This window comes from Cucurbita maxima, unplaced genomic scaffold, assembly GCF_002738345.1.
Source record: "Cucurbita maxima cultivar Rimu unplaced genomic scaffold, Cmax_1.0 Cma_Scf00004, whole genome shotgun sequence".
Classification (NCBI taxonomy): Eukaryota; Viridiplantae; Streptophyta; class Magnoliopsida; order Cucurbitales; family Cucurbitaceae; genus Cucurbita; species Cucurbita maxima.
The window spans coordinates 4,954,913-4,980,996 of record NW_019272020.1 but is presented as its reverse complement, the minus strand read 5'-3'; the positions used below and the strand labels follow the sequence as shown (position 1 = coordinate 4,980,996).

The window sequence follows — 26,084 nt, the reverse complement described above, 5'->3', positions numbered from 1 at the left end:
TGGGGGCTGTGGCGGCGGTGGGGGTGGTGGTGATGGGGGTTGTGGCGACGGTGGTGGGGGCTGTGGCGGCGGAGGCGGCTGTGGCGATTGATGATAAGGGTAGCAGCATTTATGTTTGGAATGGATATCTGGTGTATAAGTAAAGAAAATTAGTAAAGAATTTGTGTTTTATCATTGGTTGTGTTGAAATAAATTCTTGCAATTATAAGTTTTTCTCCAAATATCTTGAAAAAAAAAGTTTGCTATAAATTATGAAATATTTACCTGATATGAAAATGATAAAGAAAATTCATTTAAGTTAATTTTTAGAGTTTTGAAAAAAGTATTATAAAGCTTTTTGGCTTATAATTTGACCAAAAAATTCAAACATTTATTTAAAAAATAGATAACCATGACTCAAATGGTAAGAAAACAATTACAAATTTCTCATTTCCATGAAGTTGCATCCATAATTTCAACAGTTGCCATATGCTTATGAAAAGAATATTGTACTCAATTATCCTCCAACTAATAAACGACCAAGAAAGTATAACAAACATTTAATAGGTCAATTAATCGTTTCTGTCCCTCAAATATTCCAAAGTCAACCGATCTAACCATATTATTTTAACAAAAAAAAAAGTTTAGAAAATTGAGGATTTTGTTCGATCGATTGCAGCAGCGGAGAGGCGATCGGAGATCATTGCAGGCAATGACCCAATGCCCACAGTGATTTTGATTTTTATTGATGTTTATGTTTTTCTTATTTGGTGTTTTAACGGTAATTCATGCGGTTGGTGGAGAGTACATCAAGCATTAGATGAACAGCCGAGGTCCTGTTTATGGTGACGACGGAACGATTTTCAGTGGGCGAGGAGGGTTATGACAGTGGTGGTGGTGGAGGAGATGTGATACCGGAGGTGGAGGTGGAGATTCAACTGGCTATTGACCATGGCAAGAAAGTAAAGGATTTGTAAAGATTTCAGAAACCATAACAAAATCCAAGCATTGTAAATAACCATATCAGTTTAGAAAAACACAACTACAACTAAAATCGATGGAGGAGGGAGGAAAGATTAAGTCCATAAATATAGCTTTTCCCCTAATTCTCCTATATACTGACTCTTTCATTGCCGTGACATTCAGAAATTATCATTTGATTATACGCAATCTTACAATCGCCATATAATCTCAAGTAGATCATTACCAAGCAACAGAATTTCTGATGCTCAATGAAACAGTTTCATGTGCCAAAGCTGCGATCGCCAGCATCTCCAAGTCCAGGAATTATAAACCTGCAAACAACCAATCAGCCAACCTCAATATTGTGGGCAAGATTTGTTCACTTTCAAACTACTAAACATCAAGACTTAAATCATTTGGTAATAAAACAAACCCTTTTTCGTTAACTGTCGGGTCAATAATTCCGGTGTATACGTGTAGCCTGAAGATCACAAACGTCCAAGGATTAGTGGAAGACTTTTGACTTTGTTTTAAGATTGAATCAAATAGAACAGGTGATTACCCTGGAAACTTCTCGCCGAGCTTTTTTAGAGCGGGAGGTGCAGCAACAGCAGATATCTGCGATATGACAATCCAATTTTAGTATATAACGGACTTCAGAACTTCAGATATTCACAGTGAACGGATTGAAAGTTGAATATGATTTAAGGAGACTTATTTAGATGGCTATCATCAAGGACACACAATATCCAAAATTATTGACTACTGCTGCAGTGCAAAACCATGACGCATTGGTCTTTTGATAGTTAATACCCAAAAAACTTGACACAAAAGCAAGAGATCCGCTAATTTCAATACCACTTTTATTTGCTTGTTGTCAATTCCACGTTCCTTTATGAGATCAAGAGCTGCCACAACTGTGCCACCTGAAATTATGATACCCAGAAAAACATATTAAAGTAAATAAAATAACTGCCCAATTCACCGTTATATTAAATGATGATTCCCGTAAACATTAACTTGACACACAAGTGCAAGTTACATGGATGCTATAACATTCTCAAACAACATAGTTTCTAAATGAGGTCATGACAGGAATGACAAGAGAGTAAAGAAAGGGGAACGAGTAATACTAGAACAACAGGCAAAGGATAAAAAGTTCAATTATACAGAGATCAGAATAACTTTCTATCAATCGAATCACTACCAAGCAATGAACTTAAACTGGCCCAAGCAAATAACCATCAATTGGCCCAACTTTCAGAGCTATGAATTTAAACTGCGGTGGCAAAACATATACGGTCTTATGAGCTTTACAGTACCAATTGTTGTTGGCTCAAGTAGTTGTCTCGTGGAATAGGTCAAGTACACATCAACTAAACTAAGCAACCATGATCATCCAAAGAAGGAAAAAGGAAAAAGGAGTTCCATTAATTAGTATAATAATAATTACCTGTTGCAAGCATGGGATCAACCACAAAAATTCGAGAACCTTCAGGAAAATTTTCAGGTAACCTGTGAAAGCAACATAAAATGAAATTGTGAAGAGTTAATATACTCTTGTGCATAGCTCAAGAAGCCAAGGCATCATATCCTCAAACAAAACATCAAAGGTTTGAATCCTCATCCCAATATGTTGAACTCAGAAAAAAATACGGAGAGAAAAAGAATGGTATGGTATGGTATTCCAAACCTCATTATTCATTTAGAGCTTTATTGGTAAAACAAGGGAAAGTTGACACTGCTTTACCTCAGGGTCGTAGAACAGAGATGACCATAAGAAGTAAAAAATTTAATAATGCGTAGAGAAAAAGCATGAAAAATGCAACAAACAAGTGTCATTAACAAAGTAATATTTATAATGACTTGGAAAGCTCACTTGTTAAGATATATAGTTGGTTGAAGAGTCTCCTCGTCCCTGCTTATCCCTTTAATTTGAAAGAAAATATGAAATTAAAAGGGATGAAAATTGAGATCATATCGACGTAACTAAATAAATTGATTAAAAAATATATGGTAAATAAACAAAATTACAACACGCCAGCCTTCACATGAATATCTTTTCTGATCAGAACATCATAGCATTATCCTACTGCCCTTACCAAGATGGTACATTTTTGTTGCAGGCAATACAGATGATGCGTATTCTGCAAGAGCTAGACCGGCTCTGAGGATGGGAATTATCTGAAAAGGCAAGAGTAAAATGAACAATTTTAGGCTTTAACGCAAAAAATTCCACCGAAATAAAACAGCATAACTGTATTGCTGTCCTTTTCTTTCCTTTTTGTGGTGGGGGTGGCGGCAACAAACTGGAAGTATAAGCATTAATCATTAGGCCAGAACAAGAGTAGTGGGGGAAAAAAAGAAGTCTAACCGCCACAGGCTCTCTTGGATCGACAAACTCAACTGAAGCAACACCCATGGGTGACTGTATCTCCCCCGTTACAGTAGGCTGATACGGATAGAAACACAAATTTGTAAGTAAATACAAATATAAACTAAAACTGACATTTATTTGAATAAGACTTGAAGATTTGTTCTTCTCTCATCAGAATAGTTTTTTATTACATGAATACAAAAGTAATAATAATAGTTATTTTTATTTATCTAAGCATTTAATGGTTTCACTCTACTAAGGAAGGCTCTAATGCAATATTCAAGTAGTATAAGAACTAACCAGCCAATCCCTTGAAGCTTCATAAATAAGCAGTCTTCCTAGCTCTGCCATTGCATTTTCTGCAATAAATAAAGCATAAATATCCTCCACAAGTTATTGATGGCATAGGCAAAAGGCGAAAGCTTACTAGAGAAAACTGCCTTCCACTACTCAAATACACAACTCGACTATCTCAGTCATCCTACAGTTTTTCAATTGAAAACTTCACCTGGAGTTTTTCTCATGGCTCATAAATGAAAATGGTTATTGACAAATTTAACAAAGACAGGAAAGATGAGGTGATAAGAAAATCACTACAAGGGAAAGTAAAATTTGGATTACTTTGTTGATCAAATATCTAAAAGCAAAAACATTTGTTTGAGATTCAAATCACTCCACAAGTAAGATGATTGATCATGTCAAACTTGAATGATTCTAGACATGCAATGTAGAATTGCAAAAAAACTTAGCCCCAATGATAATAAATCTCTCCGGGGAACTAAAATTCAGATTACCTTATTGATCTAATATCTTAAGGCAATAACACTCGTTTGAGATTCAAATCACTCCACAAGTCAGATCGATCATGCCAAGTTTGAATAATTCTAAACATGCAACCTATACTACATAGAATTGCAAAGTACAAGTGTTCTTTTTACTACATCTACAGCACGATAAGAAGACATCTTTAAGAACTACATCAATACTCACTAAAAATGGGGCAAGGAGTTTGTTCATTCCTCAAAACTGAAACCCAGTGCTTGATCAACGGATGAGGAGGAACATAAACCTGTAAATCCATCGACTACACTTAATAAAAAATTAATTAAAAAACGAATTAAATCGTTCCAGTTAATCCAATCACCAGTCTAAAACTATAAGTTACACATTTTACAAAATTCTGATCAGTTCTTACGAATTTTCTTACAACCTATAGTAATAAGCCTCACATTAAGCGAAACAGAAAAATGCAAAATAAGATAAGAGTAAGGAAGTACTAACGAGCATTCTATCATCTGAAACAGGCTTGGGTTCCGTGGCCATGTGAGCGTTCATGGCAATAAAGCTTCGGCGCCGGATTCTGGAATAGGATAACTAATGGTAAAACAAAGATTGGAGATAAATAAGTACCAAGTTTGGGAGAATCCGGGAGGCGACAAAAGGGAAGAGGCGTTACCTTATTGGAATTGAGAAGAGATGGAAAAGGAGAAAGTAATTGAGGAGGATTAGGGTTTTGGAGGGACCAAGTGGGGGCAAGGCGCGGTGTTCCGGAAGAACACCGGTGAGGAAGATTTATGCGGCACAAAGCCATTCGTGGAAGTAATGATAATGAGTCCAGGATTCGATTTCCTGCGATCTTAGCGGAGATGCCAGTCTCAGATTCTGGTTCCACTTTTCAAATATAAAATATATTTTTTAAAAATAATAATCTCTGTTCTACCCCTAACTAACGGTCGTGGGCCTCACCCAGTCGTTTATATTGGGCCACGATTGAATCTAAGGCCCAATTAGAAACTTATCATTGCTAACGAAGATACACATTTGAATACTACAGAATAAACCTTTCATTCAAAATCATCAGATCTTAATTTTAAAATATATAGACTAATTTAGGGAATGATCCTGAGTTTATAATCAATTAATACTATCTCCATTGATACGAAGTCTTTTAGGAGCCCAAAGCAAAGTCACGAGAACTTATGCTTAAAATGAACAATATCATACCATTGTGAAGAGTCGTGTTAGTCTAACACTTTTTTATCTAAATCATATTTAAATAAATATATCTCAATATATATTTAATCCCTTTCAATCTAGTTCAAATTTTAAATGTATATTTTATATATTTTAATAGAAATATTTTTTTATTAACGTAGAAAAGCATGTGCTGACCGTTTTCCTCCAAAACTAGGGATAAATATATAAAATTAAAAGATACTATTAAAATTTTTAAAAGTTTAAAAATATTTTTGAAAGAAATTATAACATCTAACGATATTTTTATTAATTTAATCTTAAAAAAATTGATTTTTTGTACACGGACTTTACATTTTTATATAAATTAAATTTCACACGTTTAAAAATATTGAAGAGGTCAAAGTAAAGGCTTAAAATAATTAATATAATATATTATATTAACCTATTTCAATTAGATAAATGTAAATTCAATTTATAAGATGACTATAGGTTTTAAATTTCTTATATTGTTAATATGAATATGCATTTAAAATTCAAATTTTAGATATTATTACATTAAAATTTTCAAATATAATTGATATTTTTATTATCATGGCAACTTGCTAGTCAACCAAAAGAAGCAAGTCAACAAAATAATGAGAAGCTAAATTTAAAAAAACGCGTTCTCCTCCGCCTTTAATATCTCCTCTGCTCGTCCCCGAAACCCAAACCACGATGGCTTCGGTGCCGAACCAAACCAAGTTCCATTTCACACATCCAAACCACCCGTTGCTGTATCACTCCGACAGCCACCATGATTACATCTGCGACGGCTGCAAAACCCCCGGTTCCGGCAGCCGGTTCCGATGCCATTCCTGCAATTTCGATATCCACGAATACTGCGCCGATTGCCCCGACAAACTCTCCTCATTCATCCACCACAACCACCACCTCACTCTGGTTCTCCGTAAGCCCAGCGGCGCTCGCCTGAACGAGCGAATCTGCGACGTTTGTCGGGACCCAGTTGAGGGGCTGTTCTACCGGTGCAAAGACTGCGATTTCGACGCCCACCCACTCTGCACCCAACTCCCCAAAGAGCTCCGCCATGTGGTCGACAACAAACATTCTTTGAAGCTCCAGAAGATTCCGTACGGTAGCTGCTCTGTTTGCAAACAGGGCTGTTCTTCTCTTTGGGTGTACGGATGCGAGATCTGTAGAGTCAATATCCATCTTGACTGCTTGATTGGACCGGACGTATCGCCGCCGAGTCAGACAACGTCTCGTGGGATACGACCGCCGTGGACAGCCGGGCCGCCTCCGTTTCCTGGCGGCGTTCCGTGGAATAGTGGGGGATTTCCGTACGGTAATTTTGGAATGGGAGGGCATAATGGTGGTTATGGCTACGCCGCCCCTTACAGCGTTCCCGATTACCATTTTATGTACCCAAATTATGGATTTGTGCACAGTAATGTGAATCATCAGACGAGTGAAGCAGTGAATGCAGCTCAGCCACCGCCGCCGTCGGCTAGTGGGGGAAAGCCTGGAAAGTCAATGTTTGCTCTAGTGGGCAGACTGACAGTTGGCGTGATGTCTAGTGTTATTTTTGGGTTCCCTATTGGGTTCTAGTCGGATTTCGATTATTGTAACTGGAAATTGAAATGTCTTGCCTTTTCATTGCAATTCAAATTCGAGCTTATTCCAATAAAAATACGTCAATTATTATCACAAAAACTTATAAATTACTACTTTAAGTAATTCATTGTCCCTACTAAACTCAGAATCCAGACAAAAAATAATAATAAAGCAAAAACAAATAAAAATAAAATAAAATAAAATTGTTTATATCTAACTAATTTGTTAATTAATACTTTGGAATTAATCAGATTTTTATCTATTTCTCTATTCTACTCAGATTTCTTCTTATTTAAATTAATAAAATTTTACTACTTTTCTTATAATACTCTTAACTATTTTTTAAAAATTAAAAAAAAATTATTTCGAAAACACTCATATCTAGAGTATTTCAAAAATATCATTAAACCTTACAAAATATATATATATATATATATATATATATATATATATATATATATATATATATATATATATATTAAACCCTTCCATTTTTGTTTAAAACAAATTTTACTAAATTAAAAAATACTAATAAAATTTCAAACTTTTTAATATTATTTTTTTGAATTTACGAGTGTTTTGGTATTATTAACCGTAGAAGTATTTTTTTTAAAAAAAAAAAATTAAAATTTAAGTATATTTTTTAAACCACTTTTATCAACTCAAGTTTAAAAATATTTTTGAAATAAAATATTAACTATTATCCCTATTATCCCTTGGTAATTTTAAACTTTTTTAAAAAATTAAGAATATTATTTTTTCAATGGTACGTTTTAAAATCTTATCGAATAAGTAAACATTTATGCAACATGTATATATATATATATAATTATTTGGGCTTAAACTTTCACCTCTATAAGTTTGAATGTCACTCAAATGACTCGAAATGAACACGCAATATACAAATTCAACTTGAGAGTGATGTGCATGGATTCTATTTCATTCATGGTTTTGTAGGGAAATATACGTATAAGAAAACAACTGATAACAGTGACCGGTAACAATAAATCAAAGGAATTTTTTTTTTTTTTAATAAAAACCCTAAAAGTCTTGGTCTTTGCCAAAAGCAACGAGACCCATATAAACAAGAGTGCCCCCCAAGCAACAAAGGCGCTATTTTTGTCTCCTTTTGTGGGTACTGATCGAGAGAAATGGCTGATGCCCATCCAAACCATCCTCCGACAATGCATACCTCTTCCGACTACCCCCACGAACTCTCCTCCTTCCTCCACCGCCACCCACTCGCTCACATGATCCGCAACCCCCATGTTCCCTCTCGAACCCATCGGGTATGCGACGTGTGCTGCGAATCCATCCACGCCAATTTCTACCACTGCAAGAACTGCCACTTCCACGTCCACCCACTTTGCACCCACCTCCCCAGCAGCCTCCGCCACGTTATTGACCCCAACCATAAGCTGTTCCTCCACAAGCTCTCCTATGCCCGCTGCTCTGTTTGTAAAGCTGATTGTTCTTCTCTCTGGGTCTACGGCTGCAGCGCTTGTAAGGTCAACATCCATCTCAAATGCCTTCGAAAGCCCTTGGGTTCGCAGGAGAAAACCAACCGGCCATCTGGGTCACGTGGGATGCACCACCACCCACCGCCACCGTGGGCGACGTGGCCACCTCCTAACCACGGTGGTTTTCCCGGTTGGGGATACCCGAATTACCAAATTGGGTATCCTGGACCTGTTCAATTTGCACACAACAATAATCATCCGCCGAGCTTGGGACCGATGTTTGGGAGTACGATGTTTTCTCTGGTTGAGAATTTGGCGATTGGTGCTTTCTCTGATTTTATTTTCGGTTCCGTTGGTTTTTAATCCTTCAATTTCTGATGGTGTTCTGTTCATCGTCCCCAATTGAAAAATTCCAATACCTCCATTGTTCCCTCTCTTTTCCCTTTTCATTGTGTTCATATATATAATATAATCAAATGTTTGTAGTGTATATACAACAATTGCGTTTATTTTGCACTTCTCTTCTGATTAAAAAGATTGATTGGGTTTGGTAACAATCATATACCAGTCCCAATAAATTTGTGAGATAAAACGTGAGAAATTCATGAAAATAAAACTCAAAAAGAATAATATTTAATTGTTGTAGACTTGATCCATTATAAATGGTATATCGACCAAACTTGTTATTTTGTCGTGTTATATATTGGGCTGAATTTATGTCCTAGTTGATTGAAAAGAGCCACCGTTATTGACTTTCTATAAATAATAGTATAAATATTAATATAATGTCCAACACAACTCTCATAAATTAATTTAATACAACTCAAAAACAATAATAAAAATATTAATTTTATAACAAGTTCGAACGAGTTATCTACACTTCCGACCAACTTGTCGTATGATATTTTCTTAAATCCACTTTAAATCTATTTTAATAATATAATATAAAAAATTAATGTTTTTTTATATATAAAAAAAGTAAGAATTTGTCGCCTAATCAATTTTTATGTCTTTTTTTTTGCATCCTATTATTTATTCATATAAAACAACAACAAAACGGTTCGTCGACTTAGTACATAGATGAATATAAATAATAATTATGAGTTGTTTTGTCCCTAAGACATTTAGTTATTTCTATTTGTACCAACCATTTTGAAGAAAAAAAAATTAAAAATAAGATAAAAAATTTATATCCAATCAACTCTCCGGTTCATCTCTCTAACTATCTTATCAAACTAGACACTCAAAATGTGAGTCTGATACTAACTGACATGGTCGTACTTTTTCAATCATGCAACATCATGATCTTAACACACTCATGACCAACCTTAAAAGGAGAAGGCAAATACCATATATATTTTTCGCGTTGCTTTGTGGCTTTGTCAAATCTTAGATGGAATCTGTTAGGAATTAGAACTTTCCACAATTGTGTGATCTGTTAGGAATCAGAATTGACAAAGCTTAAATGGGATCTATTAGGAATCAGAACTTTCCACAATGGTATGGTATTGTCCACTTTGAGCATAAGCTCTCGTGGCTTTACTTTGGGCTTTCCAAAAGCCTCATACTACTGGAGATAGTATTCCTCACTTATAAACCCATGATCATTCCCTAAATTAGCCAATGTGTAACTCACTCCCAACAATTCTCAACAGGAGCTGTCTTCGCCAACCGAATATTACTTGTGTGGAATCTAAGGTTGTTCGATACATCACTTGTGCGTGCATGTTCAATCATCTGCGACACAAATAACTTATCTATACACTTGGCCAAGTCATTTGACTCGACTTTGCGTTGACCGTGTCTCTCAGTGTTACACTTGTTTAGACACTCAAGTTGAGTTAAAAAAAAGTATTGGGTTTCAATTAATTTGTAAGTCAACGAGAGAGATGACAAGAGGGTGGTGGTGGAAGTAGAATGCATACACAAAACGCGTTGTTCTCTCTATAAATGCTTCCCACTCAATGTGTGTTATCACAAACAGACACAGAAATGGCTGCATTGACCAAGAATCTCAACCCCCACTTCTCCCATGTCCATCCAAACCACCATCTCATTCACAACACAACCGACCAAACCAATTACATTTGCCACGCCTGCAAAACCACCGGTTTCGGCGACAGATTCCGATGCCACGTCTGCATCGCCGACATCCACGTGTACTGCGCTAATTGCCCCCACCAACTCTCCTCCTCCTTCCACAGCCACCCACTCTCTCTCATTCTCTCTAAACCCCAAACCCATCACCGAACGACGACCATCTGTGATATTTGCCGTGAATCCATCGACGGCGTGTCCTACCGGTGCAGCCACTGCGACTTTGATGTTCACCCACTTTGTACTCAGCTGCCGGAGAAGGTGCGCCACGTCATCGACGACTACCATAGCTTGAGGCTCCAGAAGTCGTCGTTTGGGAATTGTGGGGTTTGTGGAATTGATTGTTGTTCTTTGTGGGTGTACGGATGCGATGGTTGTAGAGTCAACATACATATCAAATGTCTTCGGAAGTCGTACGGTTCAAAGAAGAGCAGCGGGACACGTGGGATACAAAATGCTCCACCGCCGTCGACGGCGGAGAAGCCTCATTTTAATGGTGGATTTCCGCCTGGTTATGGAGGGAATTATTATTATGGGTATGGATTCCCTTGGGGTGTTCCGAATTCTTATTATGGGTATCCTGGATATCCATTTCCATACAATAATAATATCCCCAATTATCCGCCATATCACGGCGGAGGACATGGACATGGGCATGGATATGGACATGGGCATGGGCATGGGCATGGACATGGACATGAATCTTCATCGTCGTCGTCAAATTGGGGATCACTGTTTGGGAATACAATGTTTTCTCTCATTGGAAATATAGCTTCAGGTGCTATCAATGGTTTTCTTTTCGGATCCATTGGTTTTTAACAATTTATCACAATCGAGCTTACTTGTTCGTAAACTTTTAAAAAATCTAATGTATCTGGAAATATTTAATTTTATGTCTAGAAAGTCTACTGATATCATTAGATGGAACCAAATCCAATCAAGTCAGATAAATTTAAGGGAAATTGTTTGGATCAGCCTATCAACCTTCAACAAGACCATGACTCAATTCACGAGTTTGTCTTATTACATCAAAGTTTGGGTCAAACTTGAATTGGATTTTGACTAAATCCATTGGATAAGCCTATCGAATATTAATTCTTTTAATGATAAGTTCATGGGCTAGCTCGACCGGTGAATTCAAATATGATCGAATATGATTTAAAATGGTTGGTTCAATCTTTAAAATAGTGATTCATATCCAACCCAATGAGTAAATAATATTCGACTTGACATGTATAGAGTTTTAAAAATTAATTGGAGTTTTAAAAATTAATTGGCATATTAGATATTAAATTGAATTTTATGTTTAATAATCTAATTAAGCATAAAATATTAAAAAAAAGAAAAAAAGATGTTAATAGATTCTATAATTAGATGTTATCTATATATTAAATGAAATGAAGATTATACCAAAGTTTTAATAATAAATTAATATAAAGAACAAATTACCCAGATTAGAACTATAATTTGATATTAACGTAAGCGAAACAAAACTAAGTCAAAGTCTTTATTTAATCACAAGTTGGTAAATTAAAGTCAACTAAAGAACCCATGAATCATGCCTTTGCTAAGCAAATATTTTTTTCCAAAGTCCTATGAATTTATGATTAAACATATATATTTTTTAAAATTTAATATTAAAATGGTAACAATGATTATTGATTATTGATTATGTTCCTTAAAATATAAAATAAATACATAGATGTATCCATAATTAATTATCTTTAAAAAAAAACTAAATACACTCATTAATATATATATATATGTATACCTTAACCAATTTGATATGAACCAAGGTATGTGAGTCCTGCAATATTGGCTTCAAAATACTTTGAGTTGGGCTTCATTTATTTTTAGATGGTTACAAATTTACGATGGATGATAATCTTGAGTTATTGTATTTTTTAATGTATTTTAAGGCTTGTTTATGTAATAGCTAATTATGGTCATAAAGTATACATAGTGATTAATTATGATAAAGTATGAAAGCTGCAATTCTTGGAAAGTCCCCGAAGGTTAAGAGTTTTAGAAGCTATATATATTATATTGTAAGATAGCTTGGAAAATATAATAAAATAAGCATTTGAGTTTTCCATTAGTCAATGACTAAGTTTATTTGCAATTCAATATAATTTAGGCGGCATGCAAAATTATTTAAACTTACATAATCAATTTTGGTTGTGAGATGATTCAAATCTTAAATAAGTGTTTTGTTAATATATTTGATCAAGGTAATCTGAATTTTACTTTTCCTCCCAGTAATTTTCTTATCATTCGGGCTAACTTTAAATTGCATGTTTAAAATAAAAAATCGATACGAATCTAAAATAAATGTTTTTGTGTTGAGATATTCCATTAACAATGTTAGTCAAGGAAAAAGAGAAAAGGTAGAAATCATAAAATAATAATAATAATAGACGCATTATTGTAGCATTTAATGATCTTGTTTCTCCCCTTAGCAAATCCAACAACCAAAAAGATCATCAGAGAAAGATGGCTCCGGTGCCGAAGAACACCAAATTTCATTTCACACATCCAAACCACCCCTTGGTTTTTCTCTCCGACGATCAAGATTACTACTGCGACGGCTGCAAAACCTTCGGCTCCAACAGCCGATTCCGATGCCACGGCTGCGATTTCGACCTGCATGAATTCTGCGCCAATTGCCCAGAAAAGCTGTCCTTATTCATCCACCACCACCACCTCACTTTGGACGTTCTTAAACCCGAAGCTGCAGCCCCCGGCGGCAGGTTTTGCGACGTCTGCCTGGGCCCCATCAAGGGCCTCTACTACCGATGTAAAGATTGCAACTTTGACGCCCACCCACTGTGCACTCAACTCCCCGAAGAGCTTGACCATGTGATCGACAAAAACCATACTTTAAAGCTCCAAAAGCTGACCTTTGGAAACTGTGTTGTTTGCAGAACTGATTGTTCATCTCGTTGGGTGTACGGATGTGATATTTGTGGTGTCAATATCCATCTTGACTGCCTTTTGGAGCCGTACGACTCGCCGCCCGCTCACTCTACCGAGCCTCCAATTCCACCGCCGAGTGGGACTGCCTCACGTGGGATTTCGTTTGCACCGCCGCCGTGGCCAACTGGGCCACCCCAAGTTCCTTATGGTTTCGCCGTCCCTTATTTTAGCTATCCTGTTGGATTCAATTATGGATATGCGTACAATAATTATGGTTATTATCAAGCAAGTCAATATGGATATGAAGCGCCGCCGCCGCCGCCGCCGCCGCGTGAGAGAACGCTTACAAAATCAATGTTTTCTCTGGTGGGTAAACTGACCATGGGTGCAGTTACCAGTTCCATTTTTGGGATGCCTTTAAATTTTTAGTGATATTGGAGTTGGAATTGGAAGTATGAACAAGATCTCTGTCGTTTGCTTTGTCTTTTCTTTCCTTTGTGTTTCTTGTTTGAATGTATGAATAAATGTAAATTAAGAATGTTAATTAATGTATGAAATGAAAGACAGAAATTATTGGATTTTCTATGATTGAGCAACTGAAAAGGAAAGTACGTCTTATTGGTATAGATAGTAACTCCCAATTCTTTTAAGATATTTTTAGTCGTTTTGTTCTCGAGAACGCTCTAATTCCAATATGGTTTTCATTGCATTCATATACCCCTCGTTTACTCCGTTGTCACATCCATGGTATATAAGTGTCGACAATCATGTTTATTGATATGAAACATTTTGGTTAAAACAAAAAAAATAAAACCATGAGGTGAAGTTTTCATTATTATTATCAATTGCTACTAGAGTTGTAGCCAAAACCTAACGGCGCATCGGAGGAAACCCTTAAATTCCAAACAAAGAATGAATAATATCTTATCCCAATAAATATAGATAGATTTTTCTCATTATTTTTATCGTAAATCAAAAACTAAGAATTTCGGTATGGATTCACACAATAATTATTAATTCAACTTGAAGATGACTTTGTCTTCGCCCTCTCACCCAAGTTTCAACCAAAATCAGCTTCAACTTATTAATTTATTAGATTGAGTCGGTGTGACGTGTATAGATATCTCCAAGAGTTAGGAGAAACTTAGACAAAAAATTTGGTGCCATCACTCAAATTTGTCTTTTTTCCGCTTATGAAAAGTGACATGTTTTAACTATTGAAAACTATTAAACGAAGAGCTAATATATGATATGAGATCGTAACCATGTTTCGTCAAAGTTAAGTTAAGATTCATCGTTGTGTTCAGCTCAACAAGTAAAGGTCCAATATCGAGGGTCGTCAAAATTGAAGGTGCAAAAATATGAATTGAAGAAGAACCCGAACCCCGCCATGAGTACTTACATACAATATCTTATGAATTTCTGCACGTCTTAAACTTTAGCCTTGTTTTAATATGTTATGACATTATAATTTTTAAGGACTATATAGTTATATAATGACCAGGTCTAGGATAATATGGCACGACACGACAGCATGATTTACGTAGCAATAAATGTCTTTGTAATAAAGTCATATGAACAGTAATCAATTATTTAATTAATTCATAATATGTGCTACAAGATCAGACGTTCATGGGACCCATCTCCAAATTTATATATTTTCGATTTGTTCATTCTAAAATTCCATTTTAGATTTTATTAGTGTTTTCATTTTTTAATGCATTTTAGAGGAATATAATAAATTTGTGTAAAAACAATTAGAACATATTTCAAACCTCCACGCCACGATGATGTGAGATTCCACATCGATTGGAAAGGGAAACGAATCAATCCTTATAAGAATGTAGAAACCTCTCCGTAGAAGACGTATTTTAAAACTATGAGGCAGATGATGATACGTAAAAAAGTTAAAGCGAACAATATCTATTAGCAGTGAAATTGTGCTATTACAAATGATATCAGAGCTAGATATCAGACGGTGTGCCAGTGAGGACACTGGCCTCAAAATGGTAGATTGTGAGATCCCACCTCGGAGTGGAGATGGAAAGAAGTATTTCTTATAAAATGTGAAAACCTTTCTCTAGCAGACATATTTAAAAACTATGAGGCTAACAACGATACGTAACATGTCGGTTAATGTGAAAAGGACGACATTTCATTTTAATAAGACGTCACTCTCCATAGGTATTTAATTAAAAAGAAAAACTGTTTAAATGAATAATAAATTTAATTTATAGTAAGAACCTTCCTAAGTCTTGGTCTTTTTTTATTATATAAGAAATTGGTGATGGAAGACTTGTTCTCACCCCTACTTATAACCTCAGCAGGTTGTGCGCTCTCATTACAAAACCCTAATCCTACAATCTCTTGGGTGTGTGAGTCCCAAACATGAATTATCCATATGCTTCTTACAACTATGGATATCCTTACCCTCACCAAGGATATCCCAAGAACCAAGCTTGTCCTCCTTATGGATACAATTATCATGGGCATGTGTATCCATATCCTCCTTATGGTTATCCTTATCAAGGATATCCATATGCTGCAGCAACAACAGTTCCTCCTCCTGTATATCATGGACAAAAGCATGGGCGAAAGGCAGGGAGGATCTTGACGTCCATGCTTTCGTCTGTGATTGGGAGTATCGGTGCTTCTTTCATCTCTTCCCTTCTTTTTGGGGTTTAGTTCTTATGGTGTCTTGTTTTTTCTTTGGGTTTTTGTAGTGTGGAATATGTATTTGGAGAAAATAAATCACTCCCGTTGGGGATTGAAGTTTGTTTGGTTATGGAATAATAAGCTCTTTGGGTTATAAAAATATTTGTAACACTAATTTTTCACTAATGTTGCATCCATCAATTTCATTCACGAGTATATAAGATTTGAATCCTCGAACGAAGATGCTAACTCTCAATTCGATATTTTTCTAAAACTCCTTCTAGTTCGTGCTGCACCCGATAGACTTATCAAAATATTTCTTGATTTGACGGGTTGTTGGGTTGTTTTGGTGACTCAAAAGTAAGTCAAAGTCTATATGTTTCCACTCTCTCGTCAAAGATGTTCATTATTATGATTGTGATTGAATAAAATAATTGCCTTTTAAATTTTCCATTTTATAGATACATTAATAGTCTTGGAATCTAAAAAAATTATTATTATTATTTTTTTTTTTTTGTAAATTACTAGATTTCGAAAGAAAAGGAATGGTTAGTAAATAAGGTTAATTCTAAAAAGTTGATCTTAAAATTTGTGTTCGGGTTCTTAAAATTTTATTTTTAGATTCCAATTTTCATAAAATTTGAGCATTCTCAGTTCAAGCATAGTTTAATAGATAAGATATCAATTACCATTTTAAGAGTGGACAGTGATGGGATGGAATAATAAATAAATAAATTTCATAATTCTAACAAATTAATGAAGACTATAACACAATTCCTTGAAAGGGGATTAGAATTAATACCACACTTGGGGAACAATGAATTGAGATTTTAGAAAGACAAATGGGTAAGAGCGACTAAGAACTTAAAATGTTAAAAAAAGAAAACAACATAAATTATTACAAAACAATCTCAGAATTAATATGAAATGGCGTCCTAATAGAATGATCAAATCGATGTTTATTACAAATTCAAAGTGTCGTTGTCAAATTCATATGGATATTGATATCATATTTCACCATCCCAAAGCTCTTCAAGGCTTTTATAAGGGCTTTGAGTTTCATGGACTGCAAAATCCCCGCGAAGAAGACGTTGCTGCATAATACAATCCATGCAAAAATGAGATCAGTTTCTATGGCTTTTGAGCTGAATATCATTAATTACTTACCTGATGAATTTGGGAGAATTTTGAGAAGAGCTCAGGGGGAATGGACCAATCAAATAAGCTAAGGTTTTCAAGAATCCTCGATTCATTTACACTCTTTGGAAGAACACTGTGGCCACTTTGGATGCCCCATCGGAGGGCCACCTGCGCCGGTGACTTGTTGAGCTTCTCTGAAATTTCTATGAGAATTGGCTCCTTCAAGATTTCACCCTTCACCCAGCTCCCTGGAGATCCCAATGGAGAATATGCCTGCACCCATCATCCAATTTTCTATGTAAATTCATGTGTCTGTTGATTATTGATAGCTAATGGATTTAAAAAATGTACCGAAAGATGAACGCCGGTGGATTTGCAGAGGTTGTGAAGAGCAGGCTGCTGCCAAACTGGGTGGCATTCAACTTGGTTAACAGCCGGTGGAACTTTGGCAGTTTTGAGCAAATCTTGAAGCTTCTTTGTTGAGAAGTTGCTTACACCAATGGCTCTTGCTTGCCCAGATGCATACAACCCCTCCATCGCGTTCCACGTTTCCGCAATACACAACGGCGCCATGACCTCAGGAGCGAACCCTCTTGACCCAGGTTTCGTCCTGAATGGCCAATGTACCTGAAATAAACATGTCACTGTTCAGGATTGTTTATAAGTAAGGAATACTATTTTCATCGGTACAAGACCTTTTAGGAAAGCCAAAAACAAACAATATAACACTATCCTAAAGTAGAGGTTCATGATTCCTAACAGTCACATCAGACTTTCATAGGGAATAAGAAAAGCATACAAGATAGAGATCGATGTAATCAAGTTGAAGATTTTCTAAGCTTTTGCTCAATGCTTTGCAGACATCTTCAGGTGCTTGATCGCTGCACCTGTTGAGATCAACGCAAAATCACTACTAATTTTGATGTAATCATGATGGGGTTTTTTAGGACAAAACAAAAGTAAAGAAATTTGATGGGATACCAGAGTTTAGAAGTGATGAACATCTCACTTCGCTGGACTACGCCCGTTGAAAACAGTTCCTTAAACGCTGCTCCTACCTGCAACAGAGTTTATGAATTCCTTGTACAGAATTATGTTAAGAAGAAGGGGGAAAAGAAAACCTCTTTTTCGTTGTCGTAGACATGAGCACAATCAATATGCCTATAACCAGCCTGCACATAGAAACAGACAAACCCATCAATTTTTACTCTAAACTAAGTTTAATTTAGATAAGTAAGGATGCAGAGAAACCTTGACGGCGGTTTTGACAGCTTCTCCAACCTCGCCGGGAGGGGCTTTCCATGTTCCGAGGCCGACAGCCGGAATGGTTGATCCAGTGTTGAGATCAAAATGCGAGAGCTTGTCCATGTTTTTGGGGCTTCTGAATCTCCAACGTTGTTTATTCTGGAAGTTTGGTTGGAAAAAACAGAGAGAACAGAGAGAACAGAGAAAACGGAGGTGGGGTTACCTTGTTTGGTTTGGTTTTTGGTGAGACAGAAAGGGTATTATTAATGAATGGAGAAAATTGGGTTTTCTTTTTCTGGTCGTCTCTTCGTCTTCCATTGTCGGAGACTTTATATGGATTCCATTGTTTTCCCTTTGAGTGAGTTGCGCCCCAAAATGAGGATCTCTGTTCTCTCAAACACACGTTTATGTGCCAAGAACACCCTTCCTCATCCAAACCACTCTCTTCCTCGCGTTTAAAATACACTCATTTCGGTCATTTAATTACATCTTACGCTTAAACAATCGAATATTCAAATTTATGATCCCTTATTGATTAGAGAGTAGAACAAAATATTTCTTATAAAGGCGTGGAAACATCTTTTTAATAACCATATTTTAAAACTGTGAGAGAAAGTCGATAAATGAAAGTTCAAGAAGGACAATATTTACAACGACCCTATTCATTTCTCCAACCATACTTGCCATTAAACATAATTTTGTTCCTTTTGTGATGCTCGAGATGTGTTGTGCATAATTGTCTCTTTGGGTAGGATGAACTCAACCATCTCTAGGAAATTGTACAAAGATAAAGAACCTAATTTGAAAAATAATTATGTGTGTGTGTTTTGATTAAAGACATATCATGCTTCATTTACTCAAAAAAATTATGCCCTTTAATAGTGAGTCGTGGTCTTTTAAATTTAGAAACAAATTAATTTGATTTGTAATTTTCAATGAGCAGCGAGTTCGGTACATCTCAACTTATTAACCCATAGTTGAGAGTGAATTCTCTCTAAACGAACAAAATAATTGGTCTATCGTTAATCACCATGGCTTATTTAGAGTTATCCCCACCAAAGATCTTTTCTCTATATCAATCTATAGTATTCTATATCGTATCTATTGTATTTCGTTCTTCTATTTGAATGGTAATTTTCTAAGTAATAAATATTTGTTAAAGTCTTAATTTAAGTTATCTTTAGATTAAATCCCAAAACTGGTTGTTATTTGCATTTATTTAATATCTAAACTTTCAAAATTAGAAATTAGAAATAAAATTTAAATTAAAAGTTTTATAAATACTTCCATCACTCCAATTGAAGCTAATATGATTTAGATTAATCAATAAAATAACCATAAAAATTCATGTAAACTAATTATTGACCTACATAATTAATATCATTTTTTTTTAATTCAAATTACATCAAAACATTTTTTTAATCATGGTACTATTATTATTATTATTGTTTTTTTATAAGTCCGTATTCATAATATTTTCACATAATTTTCGCATAAGTTTGACATCAACATTTAATATTCATATAACATATAAAACAAACAACAAAATTATATTAGATAAATATAATAAATTTGATTCATAAGAATATGAAAATTTTAATATTTAGTTTATATGATTTTAAAATTTAGAATTTACACTTCTAATTTGATAAAATCTTTTTAAATAGTCGTGTTTAAAAAGTCTAAACCAATTATTTATTAATTTAAATATAAAAAATACTTTTTATTTTTCATAATAGATATTATTTTTATCAACATTTCTATTAAAAAAAAATGGCACATCTACTCGTAGATATTTTAAACTTCCAATTTGTCACGTTTTATTTAATATAAATTGCCTACCTAACTATTATTTTATTAATTGTTTTGTTCCTTTTCTAAGGTGGTTTTTAATTATTTATTTTTAACCATTTAGATTATCTTGTAATTATAAACGTGACAGATGGCAATTAAGAAAAAGAAATGAATAATTAAGAAATGAAATTCCAGTAAAATCTTTTATTTCTTCAACCCAACCATGGTGGTGGAGTTTGAATTCGCATCTTTTTTTTCTATTATAAGACTAATGCTAGCAGATATTGTCCATTTTAGCATGTTATTTATCGCCATCTACCTCTCGGTTTTAAAACATGTATGTTGAGAGGTGTCCACACGAAAATAGTATTTAAACCAATATATATATATATATATATATATATATATATATATATATATATATATATATATATATATATATATATATGTTAACAAATCTTTATATCTTAAGCTTAAACATATTCAAACAAATAAAAATACTTGAAAATATATGTAATTGCTTTGAACAAACCACCATGCACACGGCGGCCCTCTTGGCCGGACCATCACTCACAGCCAATATTTTTAGGCTGCACACACAGCTCTCCCTTCGGAGATTTCTTTCTGCACACACACACACACCTCATACTTCCAAAACCAACGGCTAGAAACTTAAATTACAAGCAACAACTTATCCTTAATCACCAAACTTAAGCTTTCTACTTTCCTTCACTTTAATTTTCATTTCAAGCAGCAACTCGACGGGAAACCAAACGACGCAAAGGAGATCGAATCCCAGAAGCTGATATTCTAACACAGCCATTAGAAGAAGAAGAAGAAGAAGAAGAAGAAGAAGAAGAAGAAGAAGAAGAAGAAGAAGAAGAAGAGGCACTGTCTTGTTCATCACCTGCAAGTCTTACATATGAAGCTGAAGCAGAGGGAGACTCGTCGCAGCGCCATGACGGTTGCCTATCGGCTTCGTTATAGCCATTTCTGTAGTGGACAATGGCTTTGTAAAGGAATGGAATGAGGCCCTCCATCTTCCTCTACAACCACAAAGGTTATTACTTGATTTGGTTTCTTTGAAGAGAAGAGAAGAGAGCAGATGGGTTTGGTTTTATGGGATTATTGAAAGATTTGGGCGATGAAATCTTATATGGGGTTTGTTTGGATATGAGAATCCAGCTTCTCACGCTAACCCACAATCAAGATTTGGCCAAAATGGAGTCCAAGCCCCTTCTGATAGCTACAGAAAGCTATATCCAAACTAAATCTCCATTTGGCATTGCAATCTTCTACCAAATATCCTTTCTTTATTAATTATCTTTTCTTTCTTGTTTTCAGGTTTTTTTTTTTTATTATTATTATTTGGAGGGTTTTCTTGGTATTAGCTTCTGATTCAAGGTTCCTCGGTTTACTTGTTTGTGTTATTCTTGAGCGCTGTTCATATCAGCAGATGGGTTTTAATTTGCTTTTATATATATATATATAGTCTACACTTGAAACCCATTTGAGATTGGAAGTAACCCAAAGCATAAATGAAAATTACTAACTCGAACCGTTGATGTGAGATCTCATATCGGTTGAGAAAGAAAACGACGCATTCTTTACAAGGGCGTAAAAATCTCCCCCTAACAAACGCGTTTTAAAAACTTTGAAAAGAAGCTCGAAGGGAAAATCTCAAAAATGACAATATCTGCTAACAGTATGCTTAAAATGAAATTTTCAAAGAAGACAATATATCTCTAACGATGAACTTAAAAGAAAAATTGTAAAAATGACAATATATGCTATCAGTAGACAAGAAAGGAAAATCCCATCGGACGGTGAACTTGAATTGTTCAAGGTGGAGAGTCATGGATTTGACTACCACTACTTCCAAGTTACTACATTATATGAATGGAACTAAAATGTATCAATTGTTTAGGACATATCTTATGTTATTCTCTTGTGCAATTTTATGAATGATTTCCCTCCTTTTTTTTTCTCTCATATATACACATGTTTCTTGCTTTAAACTTTGATAAGACCCATGGAACAAGTTATACACTGGCTACTAATTTAATATCAATATCAAGATCAACATGATTTTCCTTCAGAGGGAAGCCTCAATAATTACGCTTCTCAACCAAGCACCTAAACTAAATCCATCACCTGATCATACCAAAAACAAATGATGCAACAGAATTGAAAGGCCAACCCCCAAAATTATGTTTAAATTATATTCTACAGAAGTGGAGTCTGAAGAAATTTAGAGATTTTTTTTCAACTCAAGTTCTAGAATGGAAGCAGCCTAGATTCAACCACAGTTAACAACAATATCTGGCTATATCCTCTACTGAACACAATGTAAAACTGAAAATGCAAGTTTACTGCTACTCAACTAACTAACCAGTCTAAACAAACAAATGAACATATTAACCAGATCATATGGTTCTACCTCCTTCAGATTGATAACTTACAACAATTACTTTGATGGTTCAGCCTCGGCCAACATGAGCGTGTGCCACCAACCACAAACGATATTTTGCGGTAAGCATCCATCCATTGGAACCTTAGATGGTATGTTGCGATCGATTGAATCTCCAAGACCAAGCTGCAAAAAAGCGAAAGATATCGATAAAAATGCAGCAGGACATCGAAACTGACTTCTTAAGCTGAAAGAATCAAGTACCTGGCCATATTTATTCCAACCCCAAGAAAATAACTGGCCATCATCTTTAAGAACAATCAGTAAGGGAAAAGATTAGAGCAAGAAATAACACATACGAGGTCAACAAAACGGTGTCATGGGATCACTTCAACCCACATTCATTTCAGTAGATTGAATAGTAAAATCATACGCTTACGATACCTGTTAGTACGGCATTGTGTCGAGCGCCACAAGAAATTCTTTTTGCACGCTTACTTCCCAAGATCGGAGCATCCAAAAGCCTTGGTACAGTCTAAAGTAACAAAATAAAAGGAAATTCTATGAAGACTAAAGACTAATCCAAGCAGTTTCATCATAAGTTCTTTGATGGTAAAATCACTTAGTAGTGGGAATAGAAGCAGACATCTCACGCTTAAAAACCAGAGACAATCTAATCCAAGCAGTTTGACAACTTTACTTGTTCTTTCTTCCATTCTCATCTAGACACAACATCGCTTACAAATTCATGGAAACGCTCAGGCAGAACAGAAAAAGTACCTCACCCTGGTCAGCACCAGTTCCCAACTGTCCAAACTGGTTGCCCCCAAAGACATAGATAAGACCTTCAGCAGTAATACAAAGAGTGTGCCATAATCCAGCAGAAATGTTTTCCACTTGGGTACCGGATAAAGAAGACACAAATGTCGGTCTCAGTAGATCATTGGTGTTCCCTTGCCCACACTGGATTAATAAAAGCCGTCATACGAAGATAATTACACAATATTAGTACATTTAATGCAATAAGAATGGTGCGCTTGCAGTAGAGTTCTTAAGGCATTTTGTTGCTTAAAATGGCTTATAATTTGATCTTCGAGAAGAGCTTCGCCATAGAAAAACAATAGGGAAAGAAAACAGACCTGTCCATATAGTCCCCATCCGAAAGTAAGCAATGCACCAGTATCTGATACGTTGACCATATAAGCAGAGTGAAACAGACTATAAAAGAAGAGGTATTGATGGCACTAAAACTAACGCTCTGGCTGTATGATACTTTTAGACTAAACAAAGAAGGATATCGTATAATCTCACCTGTTACTACGACGCTATGGCGGCCTCCACAAGCAATCCCCTTCACATAATTTCCGATCGCTTTACCAGCAGCCGCTTTGGATCCTTGATAAATTACTGAAGACCTATCTTTAGCAGAAGTAGGCAATTCAATGCAAGGAATGATATGAGGGGAAGATACCATCTTCACCCGAGTACCCAAACCTAACTGTCCTTCACCTCCATGGCCCCAACCCCACACCTGTCCCATATCTGAAACTTCAGTTAATATAATGATGCATCAGGGTGTCTTTTTTCTTTACATCAAAAATCTTCCATAGCTTCGTACTTGATATACCCTACAAAACTATGCAGTGTAACCACAAAACGCTAAATTACGTCTGCAAATTGTGAGCATGTGGGTGGCTTCTGCATCAGAGATTTACCTGATAGAGCTAAAGTGTGGCGTCCACCAGCGGCAACCGCAGCAATCTTCACTCCCGGCCCAAAATTTACAAGACATGGTAATGCAGTAAATAGCTCATCTCCCGGACTAGAAACTTCAGCATCTTCCTTAACTGAATTGATTTTTCTTCGCTTTGCAGTTTCCTCTCCAACCCTTTTGTTGTCAAGTTGGGAATCCGTTCTATCAACTATGTTCCAGTCTTGAGATTCAACTATGAAGAACATATACATTTAAACAATCAAATCTACCTAAACTTCGAAACAGTTCACTTGTTGATTTCATGAATCAAATTAGTATCCAGGATACAATATCAAGAATACATATAATCTATTGGTTTTGCTAACTCCCCTGCCCATTTTCACAAGAACTTGAAAATTACCTTGCTCAGTTGTGGGTAGAGTTTGTTTCCCAGTAGAATCCTTTAACATAGCTCCCCCAATGGCCAAATCTCGCAATGTTTTCATGGAAGGTATGCACTCGCTCCAGCCCCATGTGTACACTTCACCAGCCTCTGTACATTTGTTATAACTTCTTAAGCAGAGAAATATCCTTTACAATGGAAGAGAACATGTTTCAATCCTCAAAATAATCTATCATATCAACAACATAACACCTTCCCAGAAACAAGAAATCATCTGAAATTCCCTTGCAAATTTAGGTTGCAACAGAGAGAATGAAACGGTACCTGTAACTGAGACACAATGAGCCCAACCGGCATCAGCCTTCACCACCAAAGCCTCAGTTGGGAGAGGAAACGCCTCAGGAATCTCCTTAACAATGTTGCAGCTCGAAGAAGATTCGAAATCAATTCCAAGAGCACGCATAAAAACAAAATCAAAGAAGTTTTTCACTCAAACATCCACATTACCCCATGTTTTCCCGAAGTCAGGTAAATTTGACTTTCCTCATCCGCCGCACCCCACGTAATTAACTTTCCAGAATCTAAAACCCAAATCCATGAACAGTTCATCGACCAAAATTCAAAGGAAAAAAAGAAAACCAGAATTCCAGAAAACAAAAAGAACAAGATTCCAAGGATCGAGAGCTTTAAAACCTGAAATGGCCATAGCAAACCCACAACCACCGCCACAGACTTCCTTCCACAAATCCCCGCCGTCGATCGAACCCGGAAGCCGCACAGGCTCCGGCGAGAGCAAAAGGGATTTATCCGGCAAAGCTCCGGGAAGATAACCCCACATAAAAACAAGGGCATCGATTTTGTTCGCCATTTTTGCACAGTTCTGTCCTGCTGCATTCTCCTCCCTAATCCATTCGAAACCGATAAATAACAACTCAGAGAAATTCTAATTTTATTCAGAAAACAAAAACTATTTTGTAGAAGAAGAAACGGAAAGCTTTACTTCATCTTTCTCTCTTTGCATTCCGATGCCTCTGCACATGAAAATTCAGCCAAAAAAGAAGAAAAACCCGAAAAAGGTAAATTTCGAAATAATTTAAAAGGAATGGATCGTATCATTTACAGAGATGTAACGTGAGCCACGTCGGATATCGACGTGGTCAGTGGACACGTGGATAAATCGGGACCGCGTTTGAGATCGCCACAAGATTAAGCTGGAAGTTTCTGGAAGCCAAAGACTTTTCAAATCCGAACCTTTCCAAATGCTTGCCACGTGGGTACCACATTTATTTACATACCGATTTGCTTTGGAGATTGCCACTTCTCAATCCACGGTTTAAAATAGACCCACGTATGCCACGCTTAAT

General features: G+C 35.7%; 6 protein-coding genes across 8 annotated transcripts; 3 read left to right on the top strand and 3 right to left on the bottom strand.

Moving 5' to 3' along the window:
* Nucleotides 1–959: 959 nt before the first annotated feature.
* Nucleotides 960–4,990, bottom strand: LOC111478278 (uracil phosphoribosyltransferase). Of its 2 annotated transcripts, none has more exons than XM_023122464.1 (12): nt 4,776–4,990; nt 4,601–4,693; nt 4,310–4,388; nt 3,620–3,678; nt 3,317–3,394; nt 3,045–3,126; nt 2,822–2,870; nt 2,396–2,457; nt 1,801–1,868; nt 1,505–1,560; nt 1,376–1,423; nt 960–1,274 (listed from the first exon to the last, which is right to left on the bottom strand). In XM_023122464.1, the coding sequence occupies exons 1-12, from the start codon at nt 4,908–4,910 to the stop codon at nt 1,223–1,225; spliced, it is 861 nt and encodes a 286-aa protein (XP_022978232.1). In that variant the 5' UTR covers nt 4,911–4,990; the 3' UTR covers nt 960–1,222. The 2 variants fall into 2 exon arrangements, with proteins under 2 accessions (XP_022978232.1, XP_022978233.1); XM_023122465.1 differs by having other exon boundaries at nt 4,601–4,679; nt 4,776–4,989.
* Nucleotides 4,991–5,901: 911 nt separating this feature from the next.
* Nucleotides 5,902–6,968, top strand: LOC111478287. Its single transcript, XM_023122479.1, has one exon. The coding sequence runs from the start codon at nt 6,011–6,013 to the stop codon at nt 6,899–6,901; it is 891 nt and encodes a 296-aa protein (XP_022978247.1). The 5' UTR covers nt 5,902–6,010; the 3' UTR covers nt 6,902–6,968.
* Nucleotides 6,969–7,915: 947 nt separating this feature from the next.
* Nucleotides 7,916–8,803, top strand: LOC111478313. Its single transcript, XM_023122511.1, has one exon. It carries the CDS (start codon nt 8,059–8,061, stop codon nt 8,728–8,730), a length of 672 nt encoding a protein of 223 aa, XP_022978279.1. The 5' UTR covers nt 7,916–8,058; the 3' UTR covers nt 8,731–8,803.
* Nucleotides 8,804–10,359: 1,556 nt separating this feature from the next.
* LOC111477694 lies at nt 10,360–13,951 on the top strand. Its single transcript, XM_023121576.1, has 2 exons — nt 10,360–11,275; nt 12,896–13,951. The coding sequence occupies exons 1-2, from the start codon at nt 10,360–10,362 to the stop codon at nt 13,807–13,809; spliced, it is 1,830 nt and encodes a 609-aa protein (XP_022977344.1). The 3' UTR covers nt 13,810–13,951.
* A 2,930-nt stretch (nt 13,952–16,881) lies between these two features.
* On the bottom strand, nt 16,882–18,628 carry LOC111478279 (NADPH-dependent aldo-keto reductase, chloroplastic-like). Its single transcript, XM_023122466.1, has 7 exons — nt 18,427–18,628; nt 18,297–18,347; nt 18,157–18,233; nt 17,975–18,062; nt 17,527–17,802; nt 17,203–17,448; nt 16,882–17,129 (listed from the first exon to the last, which is right to left on the bottom strand). Exons 1-7 carry the CDS (start codon nt 18,541–18,543, stop codon nt 17,043–17,045), a joined length of 942 nt encoding a protein of 313 aa, XP_022978234.1. The 5' UTR covers nt 18,544–18,628; the 3' UTR covers nt 16,882–17,042.
* A 3,763-nt stretch (nt 18,629–22,391) lies between these two features.
* Nucleotides 22,392–25,799, bottom strand: LOC111478220 (ultraviolet-B receptor UVR8-like). 2 transcript variants are annotated; one of them, XR_002717423.1, is made up of 12 exons: nt 25,721–25,799; nt 25,414–25,622; nt 25,228–25,301; nt 25,045–25,129; nt 24,739–24,870; nt 24,340–24,570; nt 23,936–24,166; nt 23,764–23,807; nt 23,410–23,587; nt 23,069–23,159; nt 22,889–22,932; nt 22,392–22,810 (listed from the first exon to the last, which is right to left on the bottom strand). XR_002717423.1 is itself a non-coding variant. In XM_023122389.1 (12 exons), the coding sequence occupies exons 1-12, from the start codon at nt 25,723–25,725 to the stop codon at nt 22,682–22,684; spliced, it is 1,458 nt and encodes a 485-aa protein (XP_022978157.1). In that variant the 5' UTR covers nt 25,726–25,799; the 3' UTR covers nt 22,392–22,681. The 2 variants fall into 2 exon arrangements, 1 of the variants encoding a protein (XP_022978157.1); XM_023122389.1 differs by having other exon boundaries at nt 23,405–23,587.
* Nucleotides 25,800–26,084: the final 285 nt, after the last annotated feature.

Bases quoted from the DNA above. Each gene is read 5' to 3' on its own strand.
- LOC111478278 (XM_023122464.1), bottom strand. From the start codon at position 4,910: ATGGCTTTGTGCCGCATAAATCTTCCTCACCGGTGTTCTTCCGGAACA. The intron at 2,458-2,821 runs GTGAGCTTTCCA...TTGCTTTCACAG, and splicing joins CCAACTATATATCTTAACAA to GTTACCTGAAAATTTTCCTG. The intron at 1,869-2,395 runs GTAATTATTATT...TCATAATTTCAG, and splicing joins TGATCCCATGCTTGCAACAG to GTGGCACAGTTGTGGCAGCT.
- LOC111478287 (XM_023122479.1), top strand. From the start codon at position 6,011: ATGGCTTCGGTGCCGAACCAAACCAAGTTCCATTTCACACATCCAAAC.
- LOC111478313 (XM_023122511.1), top strand. From the start codon at position 8,059: ATGGCTGATGCCCATCCAAACCATCCTCCGACAATGCATACCTCTTCC.
- LOC111477694 (XM_023121576.1), top strand. From the start codon at position 10,360: ATGGCTGCATTGACCAAGAATCTCAACCCCCACTTCTCCCATGTCCAT. The intron at 11,276-12,895 runs GTTTTTAACAAT...GCATTATTGTAG, and splicing joins TTTTCTTTTCGGATCCATTG to CATTTAATGATCTTGTTTCT.
- LOC111478279 (XM_023122466.1), bottom strand. From the start codon at position 18,543: ATGGACAAGCTCTCGCATTTTGATCTCAACACTGGATCAACCATTCCG. The intron at 18,063-18,156 runs GTATCCCATCAA...TGATCTCAACAG, and splicing joins TTCATCACTTCTAAACTCTG to GTGCAGCGATCAAGCACCTG. The intron at 17,449-17,526 runs GTACATTTTTTA...TGATGGGTGCAG, and splicing joins CCACCGGCGTTCATCTTTCG to GCATATTCTCCATTGGGATC.
- LOC111478220 (XM_023122389.1), bottom strand. The intron at 22,933-23,068 runs GTATCGTAAGCG...TTGTTCTTAAAG, and splicing joins ACACAATGCCGTACTAACAG to ATGATGGCCAGTTATTTTCT. The intron at 22,811-22,888 runs GTACTTGATTCT...GCTTTTTTGCAG, and splicing joins GTTGGAATAAATATGGCCAG to CTTGGTCTTGGAGATTCAAT.